We start from the raw sequence: 26520 nt of genomic DNA, 5'->3' as shown, positions 1-26520 counted from the left end.
CTCCGCGAAAAGGGGTTGATCTTCTTATTATTCACAGTGAGAAATCAGAAAATTATGATGATCAGAACTATGTTGCCAGAATTTTGAAATATTGACCGAGTTGTTCTGTGTACAGAAGAAATTTGCTTCAGTTCAGTGAGTGATCTCCGTGTGTACAGATCATGGAGAATTGTGGGTAGCCTCACTTACTGTGCGCTGGACAACCGTGAAATGTTAACATCGCCGTGTACTAACAAATTAAATAATAGAAAAGTAGTGAAAAACACTTCAAAAATTACCATCTAGGTTGAACTTTCACCGAACGACGTTTGATAAACATAAGAAAACATGATGGTCATTTGTACATTGGTAAAATTGGTAATTTTGACCATTTGTCTATGTTCCTCTAGAACCTAGACACCTGTGGCGCTTACCTCTATTACAGTCTGTTTCATCAATGCCACTCTCACAGTCTACGATGCCATTACACCACATGTAGCGCTTTATACAAATCTTATTGTCTTCGTCACAGGCTCGCAAGGAATAATTGCTGTGTTAAATAGATTCATTCCTCGAAAAGTTATTGATAAGTAAAAATGATGTTTTAACCACATGTTCAAACGCCGTTTACAAACAGTAGCAGTAGGGCTGTGCATCGAGAATTGGCATCTCCCAAAGATCGCACTGTCTTACATTACTGTTCAATTGTTTCTCAACAAAGTGGAGAAAATGTCCTTTTGTCTTCACATTTTTTATGGAACATCTGCACATCAACAAACCATGACATCAAATTGATTTTGTCAATTGTGAACTGCAGTGACCTCATCGTCACCTTGACATTTCAGTTGGTCAAAATGGAGCAGAGTTACCTTCTCTTTAATTATTGTAGTGGCTCTTAAAAGATAAAATACATATATAGTGCGCTGAAAATGAGCTTTTGTGGATCAATTCCTGTTTATTAATCCATTACAAGATTTGAAATGGGAAATCTCACAACTGCAAACACTAAATTAACTAAGCCTTGCAGATAAGGACAATTTTAGTTTCTGAGACAAAATCTTCCTAGAAACTAAATTTGCGAGGACATTTCAATTTTGCGTAGCCTGGAATGTAATATTGGACAGTTGTAGATCATTTTGTGTCGACCTTATTTGTGAAATGAAATAGAAACTTTTACACTCTTTGTAAGTAAGCAATTTGCCGAAATGCCAATTTTTCGTACAATTTTGATAGAATGACGATTGACTTCATCAGGAATAAGCTCTTTTTAATTATGTTTGTCGATCTACATGTACACCCACATGTTTCGCATCTTGTAAAAAAAATGAAAAATATTATTGTGCGTTTTAATAGCAGAACTATAGTGCCATTTTTAACCAATCCTGTTTGTGTTTAAAATAAACAATGAATATAAGTAAATCATATGTACAGGAACAATTTTTTAGGCTTTTTGTGTCAGATTTTCAGACAAAAACCAGTTTTAGGACAGTTTACTTGAAGTTCTTTAAGACAAGTACGTATAGAGTAGAAATAAATTGTCATTTTATGAATATTAGTTTTGAACAGAGACACATAATATTATTGATTGGCAGTTGATATAGTACTTAGAAACTTCTGAACTTGATGAGACTGTTCATTGGAGTTTGGCGGATTGGAGACACTGACAGGAAATGATACTGGACAGGGGATAGAAAACAGAAAAGAGTCCCTAATGTTCATTTCTCAGGATTGATGCTTTGAAGGGAATTCTGTCTGCAGTTGCAGTAGTCCTGATATACACCTAATCAGAAAAATTCCAGAGATTATAATTACAAATGTTTCATAAAATGTTTTGCAACAAATCTCTTCCAGTGATTCCAGCATCTGTCATTTTGACTGGCCACTTCAGTTCACAGAATATAAAACTGAGGACAAAAATAATGTATTTGACCCCGATGAAATGAAATGTATGTTACTTTTATTTACCAGTAAACTATTTGGAACATGATGTTAGTATTTCATGTTAAAAACTTTTTGCAACTTTTTTGCCATAGATCTTAAGTATTTTACAGGATGTTTCCTGCTCATAGTGATCTCTTTTACATCAGAACCTTGAGAGAGTTACAGGAAACCTTTAACTCTTCTATACAGAGTACACAAACACTGTATGCATAGTATAGATTGGCCATCTTTCCGTATTTGGGAGCAGAACTCTCGGACCACTGGATGCAAATGTCAACAGGAAGCTAGTTGGGCGTTCGTCAGGGGAAACTACATGGTCTATTGATAGTGCAACCGACAACACCTCTCCGAAAAGGGATCCTTTCAAAGCAAGGACGCGTACTTCACCGACCTGGCACGCTGTCATTCCTGGGATTGCAGCTCAGATCATTGGCCTGTTCTGAAAATCTAAAGCAGCTTTGTCTCTACGTAAACATATAGATAACGAACGTTTGTAATTTCAAATATTTTTAACTTTTAGTTAGTTGTTTCTTAAGTATGTAAATTCGCACAAGAACCCTTGATTTTTATTCATGGTTGAAAGAGAATAGTTTAACGTTCTTTCCTTGAAAAAATATTGAGCAAAAAGTACAATCTTACACTTTCGAGGCGCAACTCTACCTCAATAGAAGGAACACGCCGAGAATCAAATCCCGAATCCTTCATGTTCTCATGATCAGTTTGCTCGCAAAGCTTCGATGATTCAAACTGTACACATGAAAGATATGGATTCGTGTGAGCGGAATGGTGGCTGGTAAACAACTTGCACCTTTGAAATCGAAACCTAGAGCAAAATTGTGTCAGATAGAGTCTTTAAATGAATGGAGCGATCAGTCATCAACAAAACATAAATCAATCACGTGCAAATATTTAGATAGATAATACAACAATATGCACATGGATAGGTATATTTCCTCTGAAGAGAAACATTTCGCATGCCATATCCTTGACTGGAATAGCCGTGTACACAGGCTTTTCCAACTGCCCGGTTTAAAGTTAGTACATGCCTCGAAATTGCAAGACTCAAAACTTTTGCTCAAACTTTCTTCGACGAAACTTTCAATCATTCTCTCACCAATCAAGAATAAATATCAGGGGTCACCGTGCAAAGCTTTGAATCACAGAATCAAATCACCTAACGTTAACCCATATTTTGAAATTCGCAATGGCCGCCATGATCCCTGTTTTCACTCTATAAAAAATAAATTTTCGATTTCAGAAAAACTAAGACGGTGAAATGTTTCTCAGCAGAGCTCCAAAATGAGCTCAAACAAACGGTAGATCAGAAAAGAATTCTAAAAAATTGAGAGTCCAAATATCTGTCCCCTACAGTGCGTTTCACCTAGGTTCACACCTACAAAAGACACGATTAGCTTGGGTGTCACGACACATTTCAAAGCTACCAACTCCTTGATTAATTACAGTAAACCAGCATAGGGCCGCGCAGTCTCGACTGAGAGATACACTTGATCTAAAAGGTAACTGTTTTTACAATTTCAGCTGGTAGTTAAAGAGCTGAAACTTCAACCTTGAAAGAAATGAAATACACAGGGCCCGAACACGATGTCGACTTCAAGATCTGACATGAACCTCAAATGTCAGTTGTCAACGCATGAAACGAAAATTATTTCATTCCTTTGAAGTTAAAGTTTCGTATTAATGTTTTATTTCGAGAGCAAGACGTTTCTGTTGAGAAAACCTTCAGCTCTTTAACTCTTAGCTGAAATTGTAAAAACAGTTACATTGTAGATAAAGTGTATCTCTCAGTCTAGACAGAGGGGCTGCTCCATGCTGGTTTACTGTAATTAATCAATGAGTTGGTAGCTTTGAAATGTGTCGTGATACCCAAGCTAATCGTTTGTTTTGTACGTGAAATGTGTCCGTCTCATACGCTGAGTTGCGGTACCTAGGTGAAACGCACTGTATTCTACCATAATTGACAGACCTTTAGTCTTAGTACAATAAACGAGACGTTACAGTTTAGCAATTTAATATATATCGCCAGGGTTTACAGTGCAATTATCAACCTGTACGCCTCATTTTGCTCTTCAAATTATCTTTCATTGATTAGACAACGTTCCGAATTTTGGAACAATGGCCCTTCGACTTTCTCCACTATAAATCAAAATGCCCATGGGACACGACTCGTAATTACCTCTTTTATAAAGGTTTATATCGTTTAGAGAATTGCGAGGTGCGCCGATAAGCTTCTTTTCAGTTGACATGTTTTCATCAGATGCTGATGTATCTACTGTGAAATAATTGCGACAGGGACATGTATCTGACAACTCTGTGCAATACGGCACAATCGATTGACGGGTTTGTCAATTTGAAACGAAGGTAAATTACTTTTTAACGGTTATGTCTTTATTGTGGCAGTCTTATATGTGTACACAATAAACACAAGGGATCGATAGTTGTGAAATTGTTGCCTTGAGTTCGTTATTCAAGTCAATAAGCTTAGCAATAAGCCTACCACCAAATATATTTTAAGCAATCATGGTATCATTGCTTATGATTTACGTAGATGCATCTCAAGGACTGTAGGTCCTCCAAATATTTACAAAACTTTTCTGGTCTTGATCGTGTGAGCTCATTTCAAGCTCTAGTCTTGATTAAATTAAACGTTTTACCGTCCTGTCTTCTAATAATAGATAATGAAATTTTCCCTGGTCTTGTTGATTTTTTTAAATAGAAAACGTAACATTTTTCTCGTAGACTTAACAAAGGAATGGCGGGAATTTTCAATTTCCAAGTCGGTGGATGTAAGATTATGTTATCCATGGTACGACATTTGCACGTAGACCCCTGATTTTATCAATAATTTTGAAAGAGAATGGATCAAATTTTCCTTAGGATAAAGCTTCTGCAAAAATTGTTCTCAGATTCGAGGCTCATACTACCCTAAAAGGCACAAGCGCCTTAGGTTTATTTACATTTATAATTACATAAAAATGTGGCGTAGTTACTTATACACCGTGACAATCAGTCACAAGATGATGGAAATAAAAATATATTCAAAGTGCAAAATGGTATGTCTTTGAGACGTTCAATATTAATGGCCACTGGAAGGAGACTGAATTGCAATTTCCTGATATAATTTGTTTTCTTTAATTGTGAAGGTATTTCTGACTTTATGATAACATTTCCAACATAATGTCTTGACCGTCACGAAGTCACCTATCTAAAGACACCTTGTAAATTTATAAATTATTAAAATCTCCGTGGAGAGGTAGGTAACTTCGAAGTTGAATTATTATACTGTGAAATTTACAAATTACGCAGAAGCTTAATTTATGTGTCTTGCATATTTTTTTTACACTGCATTAGATAAAAGTTAAATTAATTCATAAATAATTAAAAGATAACAGAACCGGGATGCGCTATCAATCACCGCCGAGATATTATCTTATGTCAATTCCTTGACAGGCCTATACAAATTGAGCATAAATTATGTATTTACAACAGTAAGCTCGAAACAGTAAGGTCCACCCTGGTACGGTGTTGCGTGCTAGACAGAAATGTAATTACGAAGAAAGTTTATTTTTCTAAAGCTCTTTGTGGGAATAAAAACAAGCTTTGTTCATTGTATTATCAATTTGGGCTACAGCATAAAGAGTCGTCCTTGTCATGGCCTGTGAAGTCAACACTGCAAACTTATGGTACACTCGTCAGCAAAAACAGCCCTGTATTATGTCAGTACTGTGACCCGTGTCCCTACAAAATGCATGCTTCGATGGCCCTCTTCTCCTACAGTGCTGTTAGTACACATGTGTGATAAAATACACATCTCTATGCAGGTATGCTATATAATTGTCAAGACTACAGCTCTTCCGAGTTTTGCATAAATCTAGATGATCAGATGAAGACCCCGAAGTTGTTAAAATTTCCAAAACCTTACAATTTGAAAACTCCGTACAGATATTAAATTTTCTCCTTTACTCTTATTCTAGATTTGGTAAGAGCATGATTGAAAGTTTCAGTGAGTTCAGTTTAGATGAAGTTCAAGTCTTTCCCGTTCGAGGGAACCAACGACCACTAATAGTCAACATCTATTGAAACATGCTTTTTACATTTCCGAAAATCGAAGACTAATCTCATGGGGTTAACGACACTGATATTAGAATGTGCAAAGCGGCGTGCTGGGTATACTAACTTTTAACGGAATAGATATGAGTGAGACGGACCTGGATTTAACCAAGTTATCAACTAATTATTAAGGATAATAAGCAATTAACATGATAAAGATAAACCTCCCTCGTGAGTGGAGAGGTTGAATCACAGGGACAAAGGGAATCCTGTACAACAATCGGTAAGACACAAAAATGCATTGCTCCCAGTAAAGATCAGAAATGGATAGAGAGAGAGAGAGAGAGAGAGAGAGAGAGAGAGAGAGAGAGAGGAGAGAGAGAGAGAGAGAGAGATACAGACAGACAGACAGACAGACAGACAGACAGACAGACAGAAACTCGGTGTTGCCTTTTCCAACTGAAAGCTTGCTCTCTATATTCATATTTCCACGCATTACAGTTCACTTGCGCCACCATCGAGGAACTGCCATGCGAGAGGTCGTTGGGACACATGAATGGAGTAGCGGCTCCAAGTCTTCAAAGTTTACACCGTTTTATTGTCACGAGTAGAAGTGTCATATCGACAAAAAGTTTACAGAAGAGCTCGCTAATAATAATACGCTGCTGTACCACAACTAATACTTACTGTAGTATGTGCCTCAAAAGTGAAAGACTTAAACTTTTGCTCAAACTTTCCTTAGGGAATCTTTCAACCATTCCCTTTCAAAATCAAGAATATAAATCAGGGATCACCGTGCAAATTTTAGTAATACAGAAATAAATTACCCAAGATCTACAGATATTTGAAATTAACAATGGGCGCCATCCCTGTGTTAACTCTATCGGGGAAATTAAATTTTTGATTTTCAAAAAACCAAGACGGTGAAAGTTTTTCTTTTTCCAAGGGCTTCACAAAATGAGTCCCCAGAAGTGGTAGATCAGAAAAGAATTGGAAAAGTTTGGAAGTCCGACCATCTGTCCCCGATATATAATATAATGCTTAGCTTCCGATTTAATCTATTATAATAGTCAAGGTAAAACGTCGTCATATCGCAGCTTGTTTATGTTATTATCAGCTCATGCTACATCAGCCCCATGAATCTATGGATGTACCGACAGTTAAACGTATTGTCTAGATTGTTTGTAGATTAGCTGGCACCCAATTGCTAATTTACCATCAAATCTGTGTTGTTTGACAGTTTCTAAATAGCATATAGTTGTCTGAATTCATGAAGTCGGCTTACATAAATGTATTGACGGTTTATACTTAGATATTATTCCCTACTATTATTTCTGCATTCAGCGAAGGAAATACTCGTGACGTATGACCGTGTCACCACGAGTCTTCGTGTCACCACGAGTCGAAGACTCGTGGTGACACGGTCATTACGTCACAAGTATTTTCCGAGCTGAACGAAGAAAAATATTAGGGAATAATATACTTATCACATGCACAAGCCAAGAATTCGTTATTTTTTGCAAAGTACAAGAAGTTTTCCATAACGATTCCGCGTTTAAACTTTTGAACTACTTTAGGAATAATATCAATACGCCGTGGGCAAGTTGTCAATCATTTCCAGTCGTCCGTCGCGTGAGCGAGGAACACGGCGTTCACGTTCGTGTATGGAGCACGGTCCCTCGGACCGTGTATGGAGCAAATGCCAGACGACCTCTCGGTCTAAACGTACCTTCCGCAAAGTTATACTATTTCAAAGATAGTATAGGCCTAGAAATTTAACTCGGACAAAGTTACGCTCTCTTTCGGGAACAAAATTCGACTGATCCTGGTGACAATGCTTACTGAACCCCACGGTAACGCGATCAGCTTTGAGTTCGTTGTTTCCCCAGATTATTCAGGTAATTCCTTCGGAACTTAAATTTACACGCGGTACACTATTGTGTTTCATTGTTCGGATTATTGTCGTAGTCTCCGAAAATATCGATTTCATTACATCACTTTTGGAGGCCTGGACACCGCACTTGACCGCTCCCCTTGTTGCAGCGAAAACCGTATGTCTACCGCATGAAAGTACACAGTGCGTCGAAAGTTCAGGCGTCGGCGGGGTCTATACGAATACGAACCCCTATATTGGCGACAAAACTAAAACACAAGGACTCAAAATTTGCCAAGTGGATGTATTTTGTCAGACTCTAATAATCATGACTAATTTTTACGATATTTTCACGTCAGACACATTTTGATCGTGGGAGAAATACCGGCCGCCATGTTGTTTGTTTACATTGACGAGCACACCGAAGATCGACGAAAAAAAGGTCCGACGCACCAAAATTGATGACATAGACGCGGGTTGTCGTGACGTAGAACGACCAGAGAATAAATCCCGTATTTTTTGTTCGGAGACGACAAACTTGGCTTGTGCAAGTGATAAATAACAGATATCGACCTTTGTGCCTGGTAAAGCCACAAAGTGCTGGGCGTGTGTGTCATCTTCGTTACTGACAACATACAGCACACAACCCAAGTGGTTTTGTCTTATATCATCACAAACCAAGTAAACTTGAAGTCACTTTGCAGTCAGACTTGACGAGACACAGTGTCATGGAAATTTTTTAATGAAGCAGAGAAGGGCAGTGCGTTGGAAAAATCAAAATCCTTCGTCATTATCACTGAGATGCTTCAACCCCAGAAAAAGGCTTAAACTTATACGTCGGAAGAAATTTACAAACTTGATAGTGTTTCGATTGTGGTGGAAAGTTCAGCGTGTTGGTCATATTAAGAGGTTGTAAATTCTTCCTGTATTTGCTTACCGTATACGGTGGAAAATGTAGCAAAATACAATACATTTTAAGTAATTGGGATAAAGACGTAAAATATCATGGTATTGGCTTTGCTATAAATTGTGAATATAGGATAACACGATTGAACTAATTGGGGATAATTTGATGGTGAAGTAATGTCGATTTAATCTGCAAATGTAAGCTTATCGGGCTTTTTTTTTTAAGAGTAATTTGTAATATCGCAACATTCAGCTTTAGGGCACCTAACACTTTTGAAAAATTTGAAAAATACATTACTTCCAATCGTGTTAAATGTAACTTGAACTGGTATTTTTAATTGAATTTTTACTTTTGATGACAAAACAAGAGCTCTTTGTCTTTAAGACAATAACACATTAGCGACCAGCTTAAATCTCAGCAAATAGTTCTATTCCTGTAATATGGTAGGAACCTTTAACATTAAAATGACATTTAAAACGAAACGACATATATGTTTCACGACAATTGTCTGTTCCAGTCAATATTAAAACAAAATTTTAAGCTTAGTAGCTGGAGTAACAGATACAGTTTTTTCGACATATATAGAAACACAAAATAGAAAGCAGGGTACAAAATATGTAAGGAGATGTGGCAGACATGATCGGGTTCGCTTCTCGCTTCTCGTTTTGGATTTTCGAGAAACTGAGACGGTGAAAGTTTTTCTTACTCCAATAGCTTTAAAATGAGCCTACACAAGTGGTAGAGCAGAAACGAATTGTAAAAGTTTGAGAATCCCGAATCGCGTTCTACCTTGGGGCATAAAGATGGTTAAAGATGTTCAAATTGCGTACTGACTTTCCTCATTGAGTACTGAACTGTCTTCGACTTTGTTTTTTAAAAAGAGAACCTACATATTTCAAACATTGCCTGCAGACATCGAAATTGAACACCATTAGAACTAATTTGGGAGTATAGGATACTGTAGAAATGTTGGTTTAATCTGCAAATTTAAGTTCATCTACTTTTCTTTTCTTTTTTGCAATTTATTTGTTTTATGAGTAATTCGTAATGACACTTTCAACTATAAGGCACATAACACTTTCGATAGATTTGAACAATTAAAAGATCCTATTCTCCTAAATTAGTACCAATCGTGTTATCGATTATTTTTTTCAAAAATATTCATACGCTCCGCCGCTGTGCCTTTGCACTTCTCGGATGTAATTATAGTTTTCCGCCTGGGAAAAAATCTACTTAAAAGCTAGATAGTGAGATCGATATAGACGACATACTCAATGCTACAAAAATGTCGCACAACTTCTGTATGGACCCTTTCACATTTCTCTTCCCACGGACGGTATTTTCAATATAATGATCAATGATGGCACTAATTCAACATCTTGGCGTCTTTACCAAATATTTTCCCATTCCTCAAATTTCTCATTTTACGAAGAACTTTTATCTGAATATCGTGCCTCTGCATGATAATTTTGCAAATGTGGCAGAGAAAACAACGAATAATACGTAAACAGGTTTCGGCATATGACAATTGTGAAAAGATTCTTGGTACACTTGTTGATGAAAACCTGACATGAAAGCAGCACTGCGACAAGATTTTAAAACAAGTAAATAGTAATATTGCTTTGCTCAAGAGAATAAGACAGTTTTTACCTATGAATACAAAACAAAACCTTTTTTATAATAGTTATATTTTACCACACTTCGATAGCTGTTGTCATTTTTGGGGAGCATCACCGTTTATGAAAGGGTTGCATAAGATTCAGAAACGTGCTGTAAGAGTGATGTGTGATGCAAGGTATGATGCTTCGACCGAGCATTTACTTAGAACAGTATATATAGTGCCTTTACCGATAGAATAGTTTATAAGAATATTTGTATAGTTTTTAAATGTTTAAATAAACTTGCACCGGAATACATGACGTCCTTTTTACCGAAATTGATCATAAAAGAGTTACAAGATCTAAGATGCAAAAATTGTTAGTGGCTCCTGCAACAAATGAGGATTTTTATCGAAGAGGGTTTACTGTAAATAGTGCCAGTCAGTGGAATAATGTTGATTTAAACATAAGAATGAGAAACTCATTTAGTAGTTTTAAAACTTCTTACATTAAAGCTTATTGGGAATAATTTTTGTGCTTTGAGTTTTAGTTTTCTTGTCAAATTGTTTTTGTCGTTTAGTGTGACTGTGCATTCATTTTCTCTTGTGTGTTGGTTCACTCCTGGCCAATTTTTTCTGTACATTGTATTGTGCTAGCTTTGTTTGTCATGTTTCACGTTGTTCTGCTTTGTACCAGTTTTTATGTTCATCTGAGAGTCCTGGGAAAGATAAGCATCTGTACTGAAGGTTACCAGGCTACCCTCGTTAAACAAGGTTTAATAAATAAAAATAAAATAAATTTGCACGCAAAATTCAAAACCAGCACTCACCGCGATATGTGAAGGAAAAGTGGGGCTCATTGACTGTAGCCAGATCAGAATAAGGGCTCTTCTTCACTTCAGACAATCGCAGTTTATTAGAGTTGCACACCGTAACGGCCGGAAAGAGCACAGAATCTCCGGTGATGACGTCCATTTTGATGGAGACATCATATCGCAAGAACCTGGAGACGAGGATGTCAACGTGTCCGCTGTAACCGATGAATGAAGCCACCACGACGATAATCCACGCCGCCCTCCTAAATCTGGGGTTTGCCTCGGCGATACGAGATATGCCATGTGAGGACGTCCGCAGGGCGAACCTCTTGGCTAAATCCCGTATATTTGCTTTAGTACTTTCATTCTTGCCTTTTTGGTCGGAGTCAAGGTTGTCTCCCATGTTAGACACTCATCATTAATGTGTCTGGGTCTTACATCTATCTGAAGAATTGTACTTGTAAGACAATTTTTGTCTACCCACATAATTACAATAACCAATGGGATGATAGTAATTTTGTACTTCATTTGTATTTAAAAGTAGGTGGTAATTTATTGCAGTTTTGCCACTCCCTTTATCAATTATATATGCACGTATTTTGGTTATTGCATAGTTTGAAACGAATAACTCCAACTAACTGGCCAATAATACCAAGTTTTTGCAAAGTTGTTTTTATATTTGAGATTGCAGTACAGTACCAATAATTTGAATGAAAACAAAGCAGTCAATAAGGCAAATTATTATCAATCGAAAATTCGGGACTATATGGTTGCCTTTCTGCAAAATTCACCCGACGGGCCGGACCATATGGTAGCAATGTCAAACTTCACATTCAACTACGTATGTCGTACGACATTAGAATAATGAATATCGACAACTTTTCCAAGGACGAGATGTTTCAGCTTTGCTTCGAGGGATATACGCATTATACATCTGACGCTTGTTGTGAATTTAACCCTCTGAACTCTTTACAGTGAAGTAAAGATCCAGGTGCCGTTGATTATCTACACAAATGAGATTGATAGCGAATGATCATAACAAACGCTGTCACCAACTGCCCTGACCTGTGTTCATTAATCGAGTGGAAACTTGATATACTTTCCGATAGTGCCAATCCATCGTCACTACTTAAATTATTTATCAATTTTGCGACATCAATAAGCTTATACTACCTACTGAGTGCAATTACACATGACGAGACAGAAACGCTAAACATTTTTCCATATTATGAATGCGGACTGAAACACCGCTGTGACTGATATTTACGGCGAGTAACATGTGCTGGTCTGATCTGGCGGTTGATTTTGGTCGATTTCAAAAGTAGAATTAAAATCGATCGGAGTAGCAGCAACAGTAGTTACGACCCACGAACCTTTAGTGATATCTGAATCTTAATTCAAGGTTTATCTGCTGGCTTTAAAAGGTTATCTCAGCAATTATGGACGAGCTGCGTCGAAAACGTAAGAGTTCTAATGAGCTTTTCGCCGACAAGGACCTCTCGGAATTCATGGCACCCAATATTGGAAAAGCAGGGGGCGACAGGGACAAGGATGCAGATCCATGTGTCAGTAATCGTTTAAATGTTAGGCTGGTAGGCATGTAAAATATACTATATTCACACTATGTTCATTCACAATTTGAGAGAGGTGATATGGTGGAGAATCTGGAGGAATAGAGACTGCTGGTGGGACATAAGCCTTTCCCTTTGTCAAGAGAGTTGTCTACCGAAAAAATCCAACGTTCTCCCACACAATACTTAAGAGCACAGCCCTTTCATTATCCAAGAAGCCAAACATTGAATCTGCTTTCCGATTCAAGATCAAGGGAGCAAGTATTTTACTGAAAATACCACATTTCCGAAGCGGATTAAACATTGCCTCTGACAATTCTATCAAGACTCAGAACGGGTTCACTCTTTCTTCTGTGGCCTCGTTCAAAATTTACCAAAGAAACATGAAAATGCTCTGTATTTCGGATTCCTGATTGAGAGGCTTCTTCATATGAATCGCCAGTTGCTAATTCGTAATTTATTACATTTAAAATGCTCAACACATATAGAAGGTGTGGTGTTGAATAACAATACATCACTTAGAAAGAGTCGTACTTAAAGACCTGTAAGTAGGGAATCCTAGGGGAATCTACTTATTAGATTTCAATTTCAATGGAACACAATGACACTCCATAATCCTCTTATAGACTAAAACAAACTTGATCCTGGGGATCAAGTCCATGGCATTTAATATCTAAGAGAATATAGAGAAGTGGGGAACCATTTCTTACAAAACAAACTAAAGTTGTAAAGAGTTTATTCAAAGTGCTGTTAAGTAGTTTTTGAACTTGCGACGTAGCATGCAGTAGAGTCAGATACAAAGAAAGTAATAATGTATTAAGTGCAAATTATGTACAATAATGTAAAAGGACGAAATTTATGTACACTACGTTTGTGCTTTGAGACTTCCAGTTTGATTGATTAATTCCGAATTACCTAACTCTGAAAAATTGTGTTGATCTGATTTTCAGAGGTTCAGAAGTTCTGTTTTCTTTTCTTTTCATATTGACAAAAATAATTTCCTGGTAGAAGTTTTGCGCCACTTTACTAAAGTGTTTCGCACTGTTTTTCAGAAGTTGTGCCATTCCGTTTTCTTATTTTTTCAACGTTGCCTCTCGTGACCACTTCGAAAATGAACTCAGCAAATTCAATTACTGTGATGACGGACAGACCGATCCACAAACCAAGTGCGCCCCCTATGTCAGCCAAGAGTTGACTAGCCTGCAAGGAAAATTTAGTGATCAGACCACAAACATACATTGTCAATATAACTTCATAAACAATTACCAATTGGAACTCGTTTTTTCCTAGCATTGGAAAGAAGAATCATAATTTCAAACTTGAAATTGTCTGATACGTTATTATGATTTACACGGTCATTTACAACATACAATCAGCTGGGCTGTACTTGGACTGGCCACAAGAAAGTATGTCCAATTAATGTAGCCAACGGGGGCACGTCTCCAGGACCATGCCTGTGTTATGAGTGTTAGAGGAATCGCCTTGGCTTACCGAGACCATAACACAAAATTATAGTATATGTAGATGCCTGTGTGCATTTTCCCTACAGACGTATTTCTAACGACAAAATAAAAATACAATGTAGCAATTATTCGCCATGCTGTCTGCTATACAGTCACTTGATGAAAAAATGTATCAATCCTTTCTAAGTTATGGTATTGATAATATGCCTTAATTTAATTCACGCCCGAAAACGAAAGACTTTAAGTTTGCTCAAACTTTCCCCAAGAACAGTTTCAACCATTCAATTTCAAAATTAAAATTAAGAATATCAATCTGGGGTCACGTGCAAAATCGGTAGTAGAGAAACGAATTACCCGATAGTTACCAATATCAAAATGGCCATCCATCTCTGTGTTATCTCTAAGGGGAAATAACATTTCCGATTTTCACAAAAACTAAGCTGTTGGGAACCAAGTGATGCATAACCTTCAAAATGAGATGTAGGCCAGGAAAATATTGTGCACGTTTAAGAGTCCGAATATCTGTCTCTACCTTAAGGAAATCGCCCTTTTCCCTTGAAGAATTTTGGTGACAGTGCAGTTTTGCATGCAATAGCGAAACTAAATTACATACTTTCTCTATTTGATGATAAACTTACTGGGTAATCTTCAACTTCCGACATAAGCTCAAGATTCAGTGATTCGTAGTATATCTTCAAACGTGCAAGGTTGTTCCTGAAATAAGAAAATGATAATTTAAACCCTCAAAGGATGTTTGTACCTTCTCTGACCTTGCCAATCAGACTAGTTGTCAGGTAAATTATGTTTATCCTGTTTATCATGGTCAGCCTTTTCTTCTGTCAACTATCTTATGTGCAAAATAGCACGTTTCACATTTTTCAATGTTATTTAAAACACTTAAGAAACTAAAAATTGATCTACCATGTTGGAATTTTGCATAAGGAATTTTAAGAAATTGTCGCGCTCGTAGTTAGGGGAATTACGATTTGAGGTACCAGTCTGGATCGTAATGCTTTCAGTAACTGAAGCTGACACACCAAGATGTAGATTGTAACATAACCTTGTACTTTATTACAAGATGGCGACCTTGCAGTGCACCGTCAAAGGTCTGATCTCAAATCATCTAGTCTAAGTTCTCTACAAAGTTAAATACATCTCTAAAGACTTACATAATTACAAAAGTTATAACGTGGTAATTTTCCCGCCAGTCTTTGATTGTTTCTTAAGATTAAATAAGATCACACCATGGAATATCCCGTACTCGATTGTTCTCATTCAATGTCTTAACCAATAATTAATTAAACGTATCACACTATCTCTTATCTGCTTCTCGTACGATCTGAGTCAATGACCTTCACACGCCTTGGCCACGTGAGGGACGCTTCCAGATGATATGTCTACAAGGAAGGGCGTTACAGAATCATCTGCACACGCTGTAATGAGTTTATACAGGTTTACATTACCCATGTAAGAGAAGCCTTAATCATTATTTTTGGCACAGAAAGTGTGATTTGATAGGCAACAGGCCAATGTGGAGCGTCTAGTAGCAGACTATGAGGGACCATATTGCATGCTGGGAGAAATGCCGGAATGATGACTTAAAATTTTCGGGTTTTAATATATAAGCTGGGGGTCTGATCTCGGAAGTCTGTAAACAACTTAAGGCGGAGCCGCCCTTTAAAAGGACGCCAAGGTATGGCGGCGTTCATTGTGTAAGTGAACAGCAAACAGGCACATGCGGGCACACGCTCTATAAAATGCCACTTTTTAGTTTTCCTCGGCCGCAAAAACACAACAGACTGCCAAGTGGTCAGCGCGAAGCTGCTGCCGATCGACCTCTGTGGTTATATTCAAAGTCTAAGGCGACTAGAAGACAAATTTTTAGGAAATTCAAGCATTTGTGGTGGGAAATCAATGACCATTGGCGATTTGAACCGACCGTCAGTCATAAGCTTGCATAAACTCTGTTTGCAGGATTAGCAAAATGTGACAAAAGGTTGAGATCAGTTTGTGTAATCAATGTTATAGAAATCAAACATCGCACTGGCAAGCGTTTGACTGGGAGGAGAACTCCACTAATGCGAGAACCTGGGATTTAATTATGTACTACAGATGTACCAATGATCATTAACGAGAAACTGATATGGCACACTGTATCATTCAAAACGCGATGTGTGTGTGTGTATGTGTGTGTGTGTGTGTGTGTGTGTATGTGTGTACTAATTTACATAGTTAATTAACTTTTCTAATTAGCGATATATCTTGATTGGCTTCATCAAAGTTGATGAAACCTCACATGTACATTAAAGAAATGTGGTAAAATATTAATGAAAGTTGTTTATCATTTTACATCAGCAAGTTACTATTTTGCATATTCAACTAACTTCCCAATTAATATATATGACTGGAAGGACTCTAAATTAAGTATATGAAACTTGCTAGTATATCGATGAAACAATAATGTTGTGTATGTGAAAGATTGTTGCATTTTCATTTCCGCTATTTTGTAATTTGTATTCCTAATGAGCTTTCATAGCTTGAAGGACTTGGCCAAAAGCAATGACACTTGCTATATAACGTGGTGATACAATTACAGCAGTCAGAAATTTAGTATTTTTATTAAGCTAATATTATATAGGGCTCAGCCCTTGGTTTCGCGCCAGGGGTTAAGATTGGCAATGTTATTTGTATTGATTCATGATAAACTGTAATTGTTACTTCATAAACGTTTATATGACAACTATGCCCAGTTTCCCTCTGATGAAAGCAGTTCACGTACTTACACGAAGTCAAACCGGTAACCCTGCAGCAGGGCAGGTATAGATTTTCTGTAGCGTGTAAAAATTTCGGACAAAAATTGGCAATTTTTACAATGATAACAGCCTATTGCGTTAAACAAGGGACGTATTATGCAATAATTATCATTGCAATGGTAACCGCACTGCCCACCTTCCACTTGCAAGCTGAAAACTATAGCGTCCCGTCTAAAAACTTGCAATTTTTGAATCTAATTATTGACACAGGGGCGCTCTTCTATAATTCAATCCCAGCATTCTTTGCGTATGCCCCCCCCCCCCCGTTCATATGCACGACAGTTTTCTCCGTTTATCTATATCAACGATACTTTGGATCAGCGACAAGGTGTATAATAACATTTACTGGCTAATAAAAGAGGTATATTTTATAAAAGGCATGTTATATCATAGTAATTTGTTTCGTATTTGTTTATTTACGAGTACTCAAAAAAAAAACAACATGGCGGCGCCCATGAAAAGAAGGGTACACTTCCGGTTACTCGCATAGTATATTATGAATAAGCGCATGCGTAGTCTAATAACATATATAGACTATGTAGACTAATAACATATATGTCTAATGACCTTTGGAATTAATCTGTGGTGAATATCGTTCATGATGTTGATCATAACACTTTCGAGTAAATTCAGATACAAATGCCAATATATATGCAATATGCAATATATACTGAAAAATGTGAGCATTTTAGTTCATATCTGGTTGTTCTTGATTCCGTGAGAGAAAGGTTTAACGTTTCATTGAGGAAAGTTTAAGCAAAAGGTTAAGTCTTTCACTTTCAAGATGCATACTACCTTAATGTAGTTCGCACCTTAAAATATAATAATTGAAAGCTTTGCCAGAACTTTCCTTATGGAAGCCTTCAACCGTTCTCTTTAAACACCAACAATAAAAACCAGAGGGGGTGTCACTGTAAAAATTGTGGTACTGTAGAAACAAAATACATTACATTTACCGATAACTGAAATTAAAAATAGCCGCCATGCGTGTGTTAACTCTAAGAAGTAAAGTTAAACTTCCGAATTTTACAGAAGTAAGGTGAAAACTTTATTTACTGCTTGAGCTTCGAAAATATCCAAACGAGTTTCGGTGGATCAGAAAAGTATAATTGAAAAAATCCGAATATCAGTCCCCGATGCAAAGTAAGGCAATGAATTTGTACCCTATAACTTGACACGGCAAAGAATTAGTAGCCAGGATACTTGTTTGGGCAGAAAATTTTTACCCGTGAAACTTGACGGACAGGAAATAATAACAAAATTCTTGCCATGGCAGAGAATGAGTGCCCTTGGACGTGCTATTGTAGAAATTATTGCCATTGAAACTTTCTTTAACATTGCTTTTTTGGTCAAATTATTGGACGTATTCACTTTTTGATTTTATGTTTTGGGGTTTTTCCCCAGGCCACTGTAAAATATGTCCTTTCCTACATAATATGTTCCTGGAATTTTTCATTAGGAAATCTAAGACGATCAACTGATGTTCACACATTTCAAATATTCGCAAACAGAAATCAATCTGTAACTTTGTAACCTGATACTTTTCTTTTATATCGACTCTTATAATACTAAGAGAAATCAGTGTACAGAGAGAACCCCTTTGAAAAGGCAAAACCTGTAACTTTGAGAAATCTTCTTCTTGTCATTCAGTGTCTTGCCTAAATAATCAGACTTTTCTTCTATGCGTATATATTTAATTTCCTGTCGCCCTTTTTTGCACCGAACTTAAATGTTAGATAATTGATTTGTGTTCCTATTGGAGCTCCTGTAGATATTTTTTTCTAAAAAAATCTTCTGATATTATAATTGTAAATTACAGATTCTCTGAATCAAAGTATTCATTGATTTGCTGGAAGCAGCTCAGTTCAATCTTTAGCAGAGAAAACAACGCGAGGAAATGAGGTGTCCTTTGATTTTCATCATCCTAATAAAATATTTGAATGGTATGCAAATATCTCATGGTATAAGTGATAAGTAGCTACACACACTATTTACGTAGGTACCTAGATAACCTACCAATTTTTTACCCACCTCACACACAAACACACACAAACACACACACACACACACAATCAGTAATTGTTCCAGGAATGGCGTGGGTGGTTGGATCGCCTGTCAACGTAGAGCAGTTGAATGTTTGTTTTGCTATATGGCTGGTAAGAAGCGTATCAAGGTTGACGTTACTTTGGTTGGACGCTCTCTCTCTCTCTCTCTCTCCCTCCCCCCCCTCTCTCCTCTCTCTCTCTCTCTCTCTCTCTCTCTCTCTCTCTCTCTCCCCCTCCTTCTCTCTCTCCTCCTCCTCTCTCTCTCTCTCTCTCTCTCTCTCTCTCTCTCTCTCTCTCTCTCTCTCTCTCTCTCTCTCTCTCTCTCTCTCTCTCTCTTCATTTGCATTCAATGCTTCTGTAGTAGCAAACACTACATAAGCCATACGCCAAAAGACCCCTTTGACCCATTTAGCTTCGATCACGTATAGCAAATGGGATGGTTAATAATTAAAGCTCGGTATAATCGAACAGAAACGGGACTTTTACCCTTTCAGGTTTGAGCTTTACTTAAATGTTCTAAAATATAACTTTGAATTAAAACTTAACATTGGAATAGGACAGAAGTGTTGTTCATTGTACACAGCATGGAAAGGAATACGTCTATTCTTTCATATCTCACAAACGGAATTGAGTGCCGTCCATACACAGCGCCACTGACATGCTTCCCCGAAATAGGTTCCTCGGTACCGCAAATTTCATTCTGAGAAATGTTTACTTCGGAATTATACCATGTTTTGTGTAAATGTACTCTCTATTTTAATTGAAACCGTTTGAATGTCCATATGAATCAACCACAGAATTCTAGTTTTCTTACGCAAGCAATCATAATTTAGAAATACGTAACGAAAGCAAATGACAGCCTGGATCTCTTTACGCACATCCCATGTACACTGGGAGTGTGTGAACTCCAGCATGGCACGGCTCACTGGTCGTTCGCTGTTCCCTTGCACAATGACAGCGTATTTTGGTCGCTTGATGTAAAACCGGAACTATAGCAAGCGTCGAACAGATGGCGCTCTTAAAGTAGTATGCGCCTCGAAAGTGAAAGACTTCAAATTTTCTTTAAACATTCTTCTATGACACTGTCAACCAGTCTCTTAACAAATCAAAAATAAAAAACATTGGTCAACGTGCAATGTTTGGTTCTAGAGAACCAAATTATTTAACATTTACAGATGCTTGCATTTCAAAATGGCTGCCATAATTATGCTAACTGTAGGGGGAAATAATAATTTTTGATTTTCGAAATACTAAAACGGTTAAATTTTTCTTACTCCACCTTCTAAATGAGCCCCCACGAACGGTAGATCTGAAAAGATGTATAATTTTGAGAGTCTGGGAATTGCGTTTCGTGCACTCCGTCGGTAACAATTGTAGGAAAACTGGGCGTTGGTTGTTTGAGTATTAATGATGTCTAGCAAATTAATCATTACACAACGCTGTTAGCGTTAGAGTTACAGCTAGGAGAAGAATACATTTATCAGAGTTTGAACATGTCTCGCACGGTTGATGAATATGAACTGCTTTTTCTAAAGGAATGAATAATTTTAAGAAGGTCATGGTGATAAGTTGTTTCGACAATAAAATACAATAACTGCAATTTTTGGAAGTCGAATAAGCATAGTCGCTCACGAATAACTTGTCCTTAGACATTTTACTTTGACCATTTGGGTGTGGGTTCTATTATTCAAACATCGTTCTAAAATTTATGTTATTTTTATTCTAGATATTTCAAGCGCAAACTTGTTATGATTTTTAATTTTTAACGAAGTATTGAAACGGACTTTTGCGTCATTCCAAAGTTCACTGCATTTTGAAATAAAGCTATTGCCATTCCACATTTGACATTTATAAAGAAACTGATCGATTGAAGGGCGTTCGAGTTGTAGCTTTGGAGAACAAAACGCATGTTCATGCAAATCAATAGTTTATTTGTTATTAATGAATATATGCACGCACAGCTGCGTGTTTAAAGGCCTTAAACTTGAATATACAAACAGTCTCTAAATGGATTGACTTAGTTGTGTTCCAAGAAGTTGAAAGAATCCAGAAGAGGTATTTTGAAATATCTGCGAACACGAAAAATGATTAAGAAAATGGCGACCTGGCAGCCTGTCTCATATATTGTCTTTGTAAAACATTTGGCATCGACGTCTTTTAAATGGCCTTTACCATAAAGTGTTAACACTTCGTAGCCAGAAGGGATTGTCCTACTCCCTATATGCATCAGGTTTCCTCGCTATAATGTATACGATAGAAATTATGTACAGACATCAAAATATATCCAGTGTTAGACATCCTCAACATTCGCATATTTTACCCCGATTACAATTGAATCCAATTGGACATTCTTCAGAAATCAGTTATGAGACACATTCATTAGGCGATACTAGCTCAGGAGTTTGGATTGAAAACAAAACGATTAAATAAAAAATATCCAAGCCATCTAATGCAGTGATGTCTGTGTTCTATCGTCTTCTTGTGTCTGTGGATCGATGACGTTGAAAATTTCAATAATAATAGCCTTCGTAATTTAATTGATGACTTATTGATAACAATCTTGTTTACACATTTGAGCAAGAAGACCAAAATATGACATTTATTTGACATGACTTGTTTCGTTGGTATTTGATATATTTACATTTTACGGCAGGCGGCGGATAGCCGGATAGATTCGTGTTCTAAAGATATCACAGTGTTATGATTTTAAAAATATAAGGTATCTTAAAACGGGACTGGATTCTTTCGTTAGCTTCAAGTCCACTCTGTTATAACTCGTAAATTATACCCTTAATTTTTCCATATTGACACTAAGCTTGCACGTTTTTATCCAACCATTTTCTCTTGCGAGAATGAAAATATGATATGCCTCCGTAAACACGTCAGCTAAGATTATATCGGTGTTGTATGCCGTCGAACAAATATAGTTTCCGATTTCTTACCAATCTAACATCTGATTAATTACATGCGCTATGGACTTCCAATAGTTTACGATGCTATTGATCATCTCAAGAATACATAGCAAAATATCAAGTACCATCAAAAAATGCACCATTGTAATTTTTAGAAGTCCGAATGCTTATATATTTGTGTAATCTTTATCGTCAGTGAAGACATCGATCGTTGTTGCTCAAATCAACGCTGACATTTCCCGTGAAACAGGTAAGCACTGAACAATTTTTCTCGACCTTCACTTAAGACTACTGGATGTAACATGTCTTTCTGGCGAGAAAGATTTTTACTTATTAATATAATTCCAACAAAGCGGGACGTAAAACTTCACCTAATTCACGTATACTTAATACGGAGCTGCAAAATCACCGAGCAATATTTTCGACCGGAATGATGGTTAATTCGCGTATGATACCAAGCAAGAATATTATGAAAGATATCTGTAAGCAAAATAATGGATGTTTGGCACCTATAAATCGACCCCTGCAAAATATTTTATCAGGAAAAATCAAAAGGTTAGCAGACTGACTTGTATTTTGTAATCAGAAGCAACGTACCATCCGTATTGACATTTTTGTATCAGTGTCAAATGGACCTAGCATCATTGCGCAAAAGGCAAATGCTAAATTATAAGATTAGTAATCGCTGATATATTAGTAAGTGGCGGGTCGAGTTCCGAAGTGTTCATCATTTTAACATTGAGAGACGTGCATTACCTCGATACACAAACTAAAATCCAGTGGGCAGTTACGGTAGCTCACAAAGGGACCAACTGAGCCCACGGATAGTTAATCGCTCGTGCGTGTACGGGTGTAACGCAATAAAAATAAGGAACAATTTATAGAGATGTGGGAACACTGAAATTCTGCATTTTCTGAACGAACACCCGTTGATGTCAGATGTGCTCAATTTTACAAAAGCATAATGCATGTCGTAATGTAGACAAGAAATATTTTATGCAATCTACTCTATGTAGTTTATCAGAGCTGACTTTCATTTGTCTTTCTGTTGGTCCCTCCAACATGCATCTCACCACTATCGTTAAATACATGAGGCCAGCGTATATAGATTTGTAAAATATTTTCCTTCTTGATCGAAGACGATTTCTTGTGATCTTGAATAACTGTACACCACTGAGGGGGCATTCAGTTAATATAGCCCGGGTGGGCCGGCAATTCCTTCTTGTACCTAAAAATTATAAAAACTTACTCACTTACAGAAATTTTTATGGCCCTCTAAGAAGTGGTGAATGCCATTGCTTCCGGAAATTTTGGCGTTTGATATTTAAATATTTTGTTCTTTGTGTAGAAGCTACCTGTAGGTTCCAGTAACTCTAATCTTATACATATTTTCGGCATTTTGTTCCATGTATAAACTACAGTGTGTTGGTCTACTTCTTACTCAGCATGTTAAATACCCAGTATTTTAGTTGTCAGTACAACGTATAAATGAGTCACGTACATTATTATGGTTGTAAAGCAAATTCGAGTGTGGACCTGAATTTGATTATCAACACTAACAATGCAGGACACAGATAAACAGTCAATGTCAACAAGCTGAGTGTCGGATATTTCAATGCGTTGTAAAAAGTACACCTAGAAACTGTTGCTGACACATGCAACAAAACATGAAAAACCTTTTATTTCATTGGAAACTAAATCAAACGCTCATAAAATTTTGATAGAATCTTAAGAACATGCTAGGCATATACATTCTTTATTCGAGTTCAAATCCCAAATCCCCTAAAAGAAAAGCATTGATAAAATGGTGTCGCCGACACGCACTGGAACCCTAGGGTTTTTTTAGGGTAGAATGCACCTCGGGACAGATAATCTGACCTCCAAATCTTTTACGATTCCTTTCTAATGTACAGTTCTCAATTGTTTACGAATTTTTCTGATCTACCAATTAAGGGGGCTCATTGTAAGTCTCTTCGAGTAAGATTAAAAATTACCGTCTTACTTTTTCGAAAATGTTATTTTGTTCCATAGAGTTAACACAGGATTTCTTCCACAACTGTTTTGCTGGGAAGAACTTAAACACACTCTCTATACTTGTTTCAAACTTATAGGGCTTACACGGACTCATGAAACTAGTGCATTTGGTCCTTCGAGTTTCCGTGGGTCACGTGACCTGGATGTCATTTTTGATTGAAGTGCTGTATTCTCACTAATTTACATAAACTTCGACCAATCAAAAAACTGTTTAGACCCTGATTTGGCAAGATTACCGAAAAGTTAAACAAAATTTCAAGGTCATTGACCTTGTCTTTTTGAGAAGGTTTTCAATTACCATTGAAAATTGAAAATTCGATTTTTATTTTCCATACGTGATTTATTATGCAAAAATTTATTGCATCTTAGGAACTTTAGGGTCTACGGATTTTATGACTCATTATAGGCCTAACATTGTTTTGACATATTTTGGATGACCTTGAATGACCTTTGTCCTACTTCAATATATCTCAGCAACTATAGGAGCCATAGGTTCTGTTTCTCGTTGTTTTTATAAATGACCTTGTCGCTTATCTACTCGAAAGTCTTTCCAACAAATATTTATTTTCGCATGATTAAGATAGAGCTTTGACCCTGTTCAGAATCGTTCATATATTGTCATATGCATGGAGCTCATAGAATCTGGCAAACCCATAGAGGGTTGGCTTCATACAATGATAAATAGAAGCCCTGAATCAAATATTAACAATAATTTCTCGATTAATTTTATTAATGAATCAAATTGAACTTAATCCTCTGATCCAGTGACAAATGATGTCTCATTCAGAGGACAAGGCATTCCGTTCATTGCAATGTCTAAGGTTTGATGAAGCATTGTTCTTGGAGTTCTTTTATACGTTTTAATAAGTCACCTGTCAACGTTGAGAAAATGCAAATGAAGGAATCAAAAATAATATCATTCAATCTGAAATTTGCTCGACCTTTCTTTTGAGTTTGTCTGGGTTCGTGCGTGTGCATTGGGGGCTGTACTTTAGTTCTGCTTGTCCCCTTCAGTTAGTTTTGTAAGCATACATAATTGCCCCGTCAGTTTGCTGACTAATCGATTTTTTTACATTTTCCATGTTGTTTTGTGTATTTTTTCATATGTTTCTGTTTTTGATCTACTCCAGGAAAAGAAAAAGAAGAATGAAATTTGTGTTATTTATACTGCTTGTTGCAGTTGGTACACGCGAATCATGTGGTCAGTATTTTAAAGTTGTCTAAAATGTGTCAGATTGCTTTTTGCAACGAATATTTGCTTTTGTTCCTGAACGTAGATTTACTAATTCTGTAAATCAATTTTCGGATGCTTGCTTGTTCATTTTTATGATTATTCATTTACTTTGATGTTCCTCTGCTGTTTTAAAACAATTAGTGGAAATGAGACGTGTACATCTTCTTTACGTGGTGGTACGAGAGAAACGCAAGTAGAGCAATATTTATATTTTCCTTTCAGAGCAATATTTATAATATATTTCTTTCTTCCTGAAAGCCATATCGAACAAAGTAAATACACGAGAAATAACCTTTCACGTCATGGCATTTACTTCTATATTATCTTTGATCATTGCTTCTCCCCACATGCACATGTTACAATGTGGATATGTGCGCTATATAAGAACCTAATACTATTGTGTTCATCGCTAGATAAGAACAACAAATGAAAGAAAAGGAGGCATAGCCGTTCCAATGACCTCCGCTGTATCTAACAATTATGAACATGCCACAATTTCAGGTCAAAACAATGTCGCATTGCGAAAACCAGTCACTGGTATAAGGCTAGAACAAGGTACACTACACACCCTACCCTATCTCGTCGACGGGATACCAAACACATTTGCAGATTCAGGTCCAAGAGTGAACCGACCTTCATTTCAGATCGATTTGGGACGAGACCATCTAATACAAGGAGTAAAACTAGTTTTCCCGAATGATTGTACACAGACTCTATCGGAGGTTGGCTGTAAGTATTCTGTAAGAACAGCACAACATCTACAGAAATAGACAACACAAACATTATTACGCATTGTAACAAGCTTGTAATTTTCACAAACTTTGTACCGCATATTCGAACGTAAATTACTTTATAATCTGACCAATATTATTTTAACACTGAGTCATATATGCGGAGAAACGAAGCAAAACAAGACTTGACTTTTATAAGATTGATCGGAGTGTATATGTATTTTCTTAAAAGGTGGATATAATAACATCGTTATCAGTGTTGGTGATGAGCAGAATAGTAATGGTGAAGTATGTGTTACAATACAGGATGACGTCTTTCAACCCAAGGGAGAGTTAACTTTCGAGTGTAATGCCGGTACTGTAATAGGAAGATACATAACATTGATAAAAGAGGGTGATACTTCATCAACTCGTGCAATTTACCTTTGTGAGTTAAAGGTATACGGACAAGGCAAGAAACATATTACTTTGATTGTGTTTGTGGTGTGTGCTTGTAGGTAAGCAGTAATTTTTCTGTGGGATGCAAACTCTAATTCT

At 36.9% G+C, this 26520-nt stretch overlaps 2 protein-coding genes across 2 annotated transcripts in view; both read right to left on the bottom strand.

Moving 5' to 3' along the window:
* The window catches only part of LOC139137389 (G-protein coupled receptor GRL101-like), a 38074-nt gene extending 26448 nt beyond the window's left edge, over positions 1 to 11626 (bottom strand). Inside the window, exons 1-2 of the mRNA XM_070705445.1 lie at positions 11186 to 11626; positions 414 to 529 (exon numbers count right to left, since the gene is read on the bottom strand). Coding sequence (XP_070561546.1) covers positions 414 to 529; positions 11186 to 11583 — 514 coding nt within the window. The 5' untranslated portion in view covers positions 11584 to 11626. The remainder of the gene's footprint in view (positions 1 to 413; positions 530 to 11185) is intronic.
* A 1745-nt stretch (positions 11627 to 13371) lies between these two features.
* Positions 13372 to 26520, bottom strand: part of LOC139137388 (uncharacterized) — a 49936-nt gene continuing 36787 nt past the window's right edge. The window contains exons 23-24 of the mRNA XM_070705443.1: positions 14853 to 14928; positions 13372 to 13951 (exon numbers count right to left, since the gene is read on the bottom strand). Coding sequence (XP_070561544.1) covers positions 13778 to 13951; positions 14853 to 14928 — 250 coding nt within the window. The 3' untranslated portion in view covers positions 13372 to 13777. The remainder of the gene's footprint in view (positions 13952 to 14852; positions 14929 to 26520) is intronic.

The sequence above is a fragment of the Ptychodera flava genome, chromosome 7, assembly GCF_041260155.1.
Source record: "Ptychodera flava strain L36383 chromosome 7, AS_Pfla_20210202, whole genome shotgun sequence".
Taxonomy (NCBI): domain Eukaryota; kingdom Metazoa; phylum Hemichordata; class Enteropneusta; family Ptychoderidae; genus Ptychodera; species Ptychodera flava.
The sequence above is the reverse complement of the archived record's forward strand: the minus strand, read 5'-3'. Positions and strand labels throughout refer to the sequence as shown.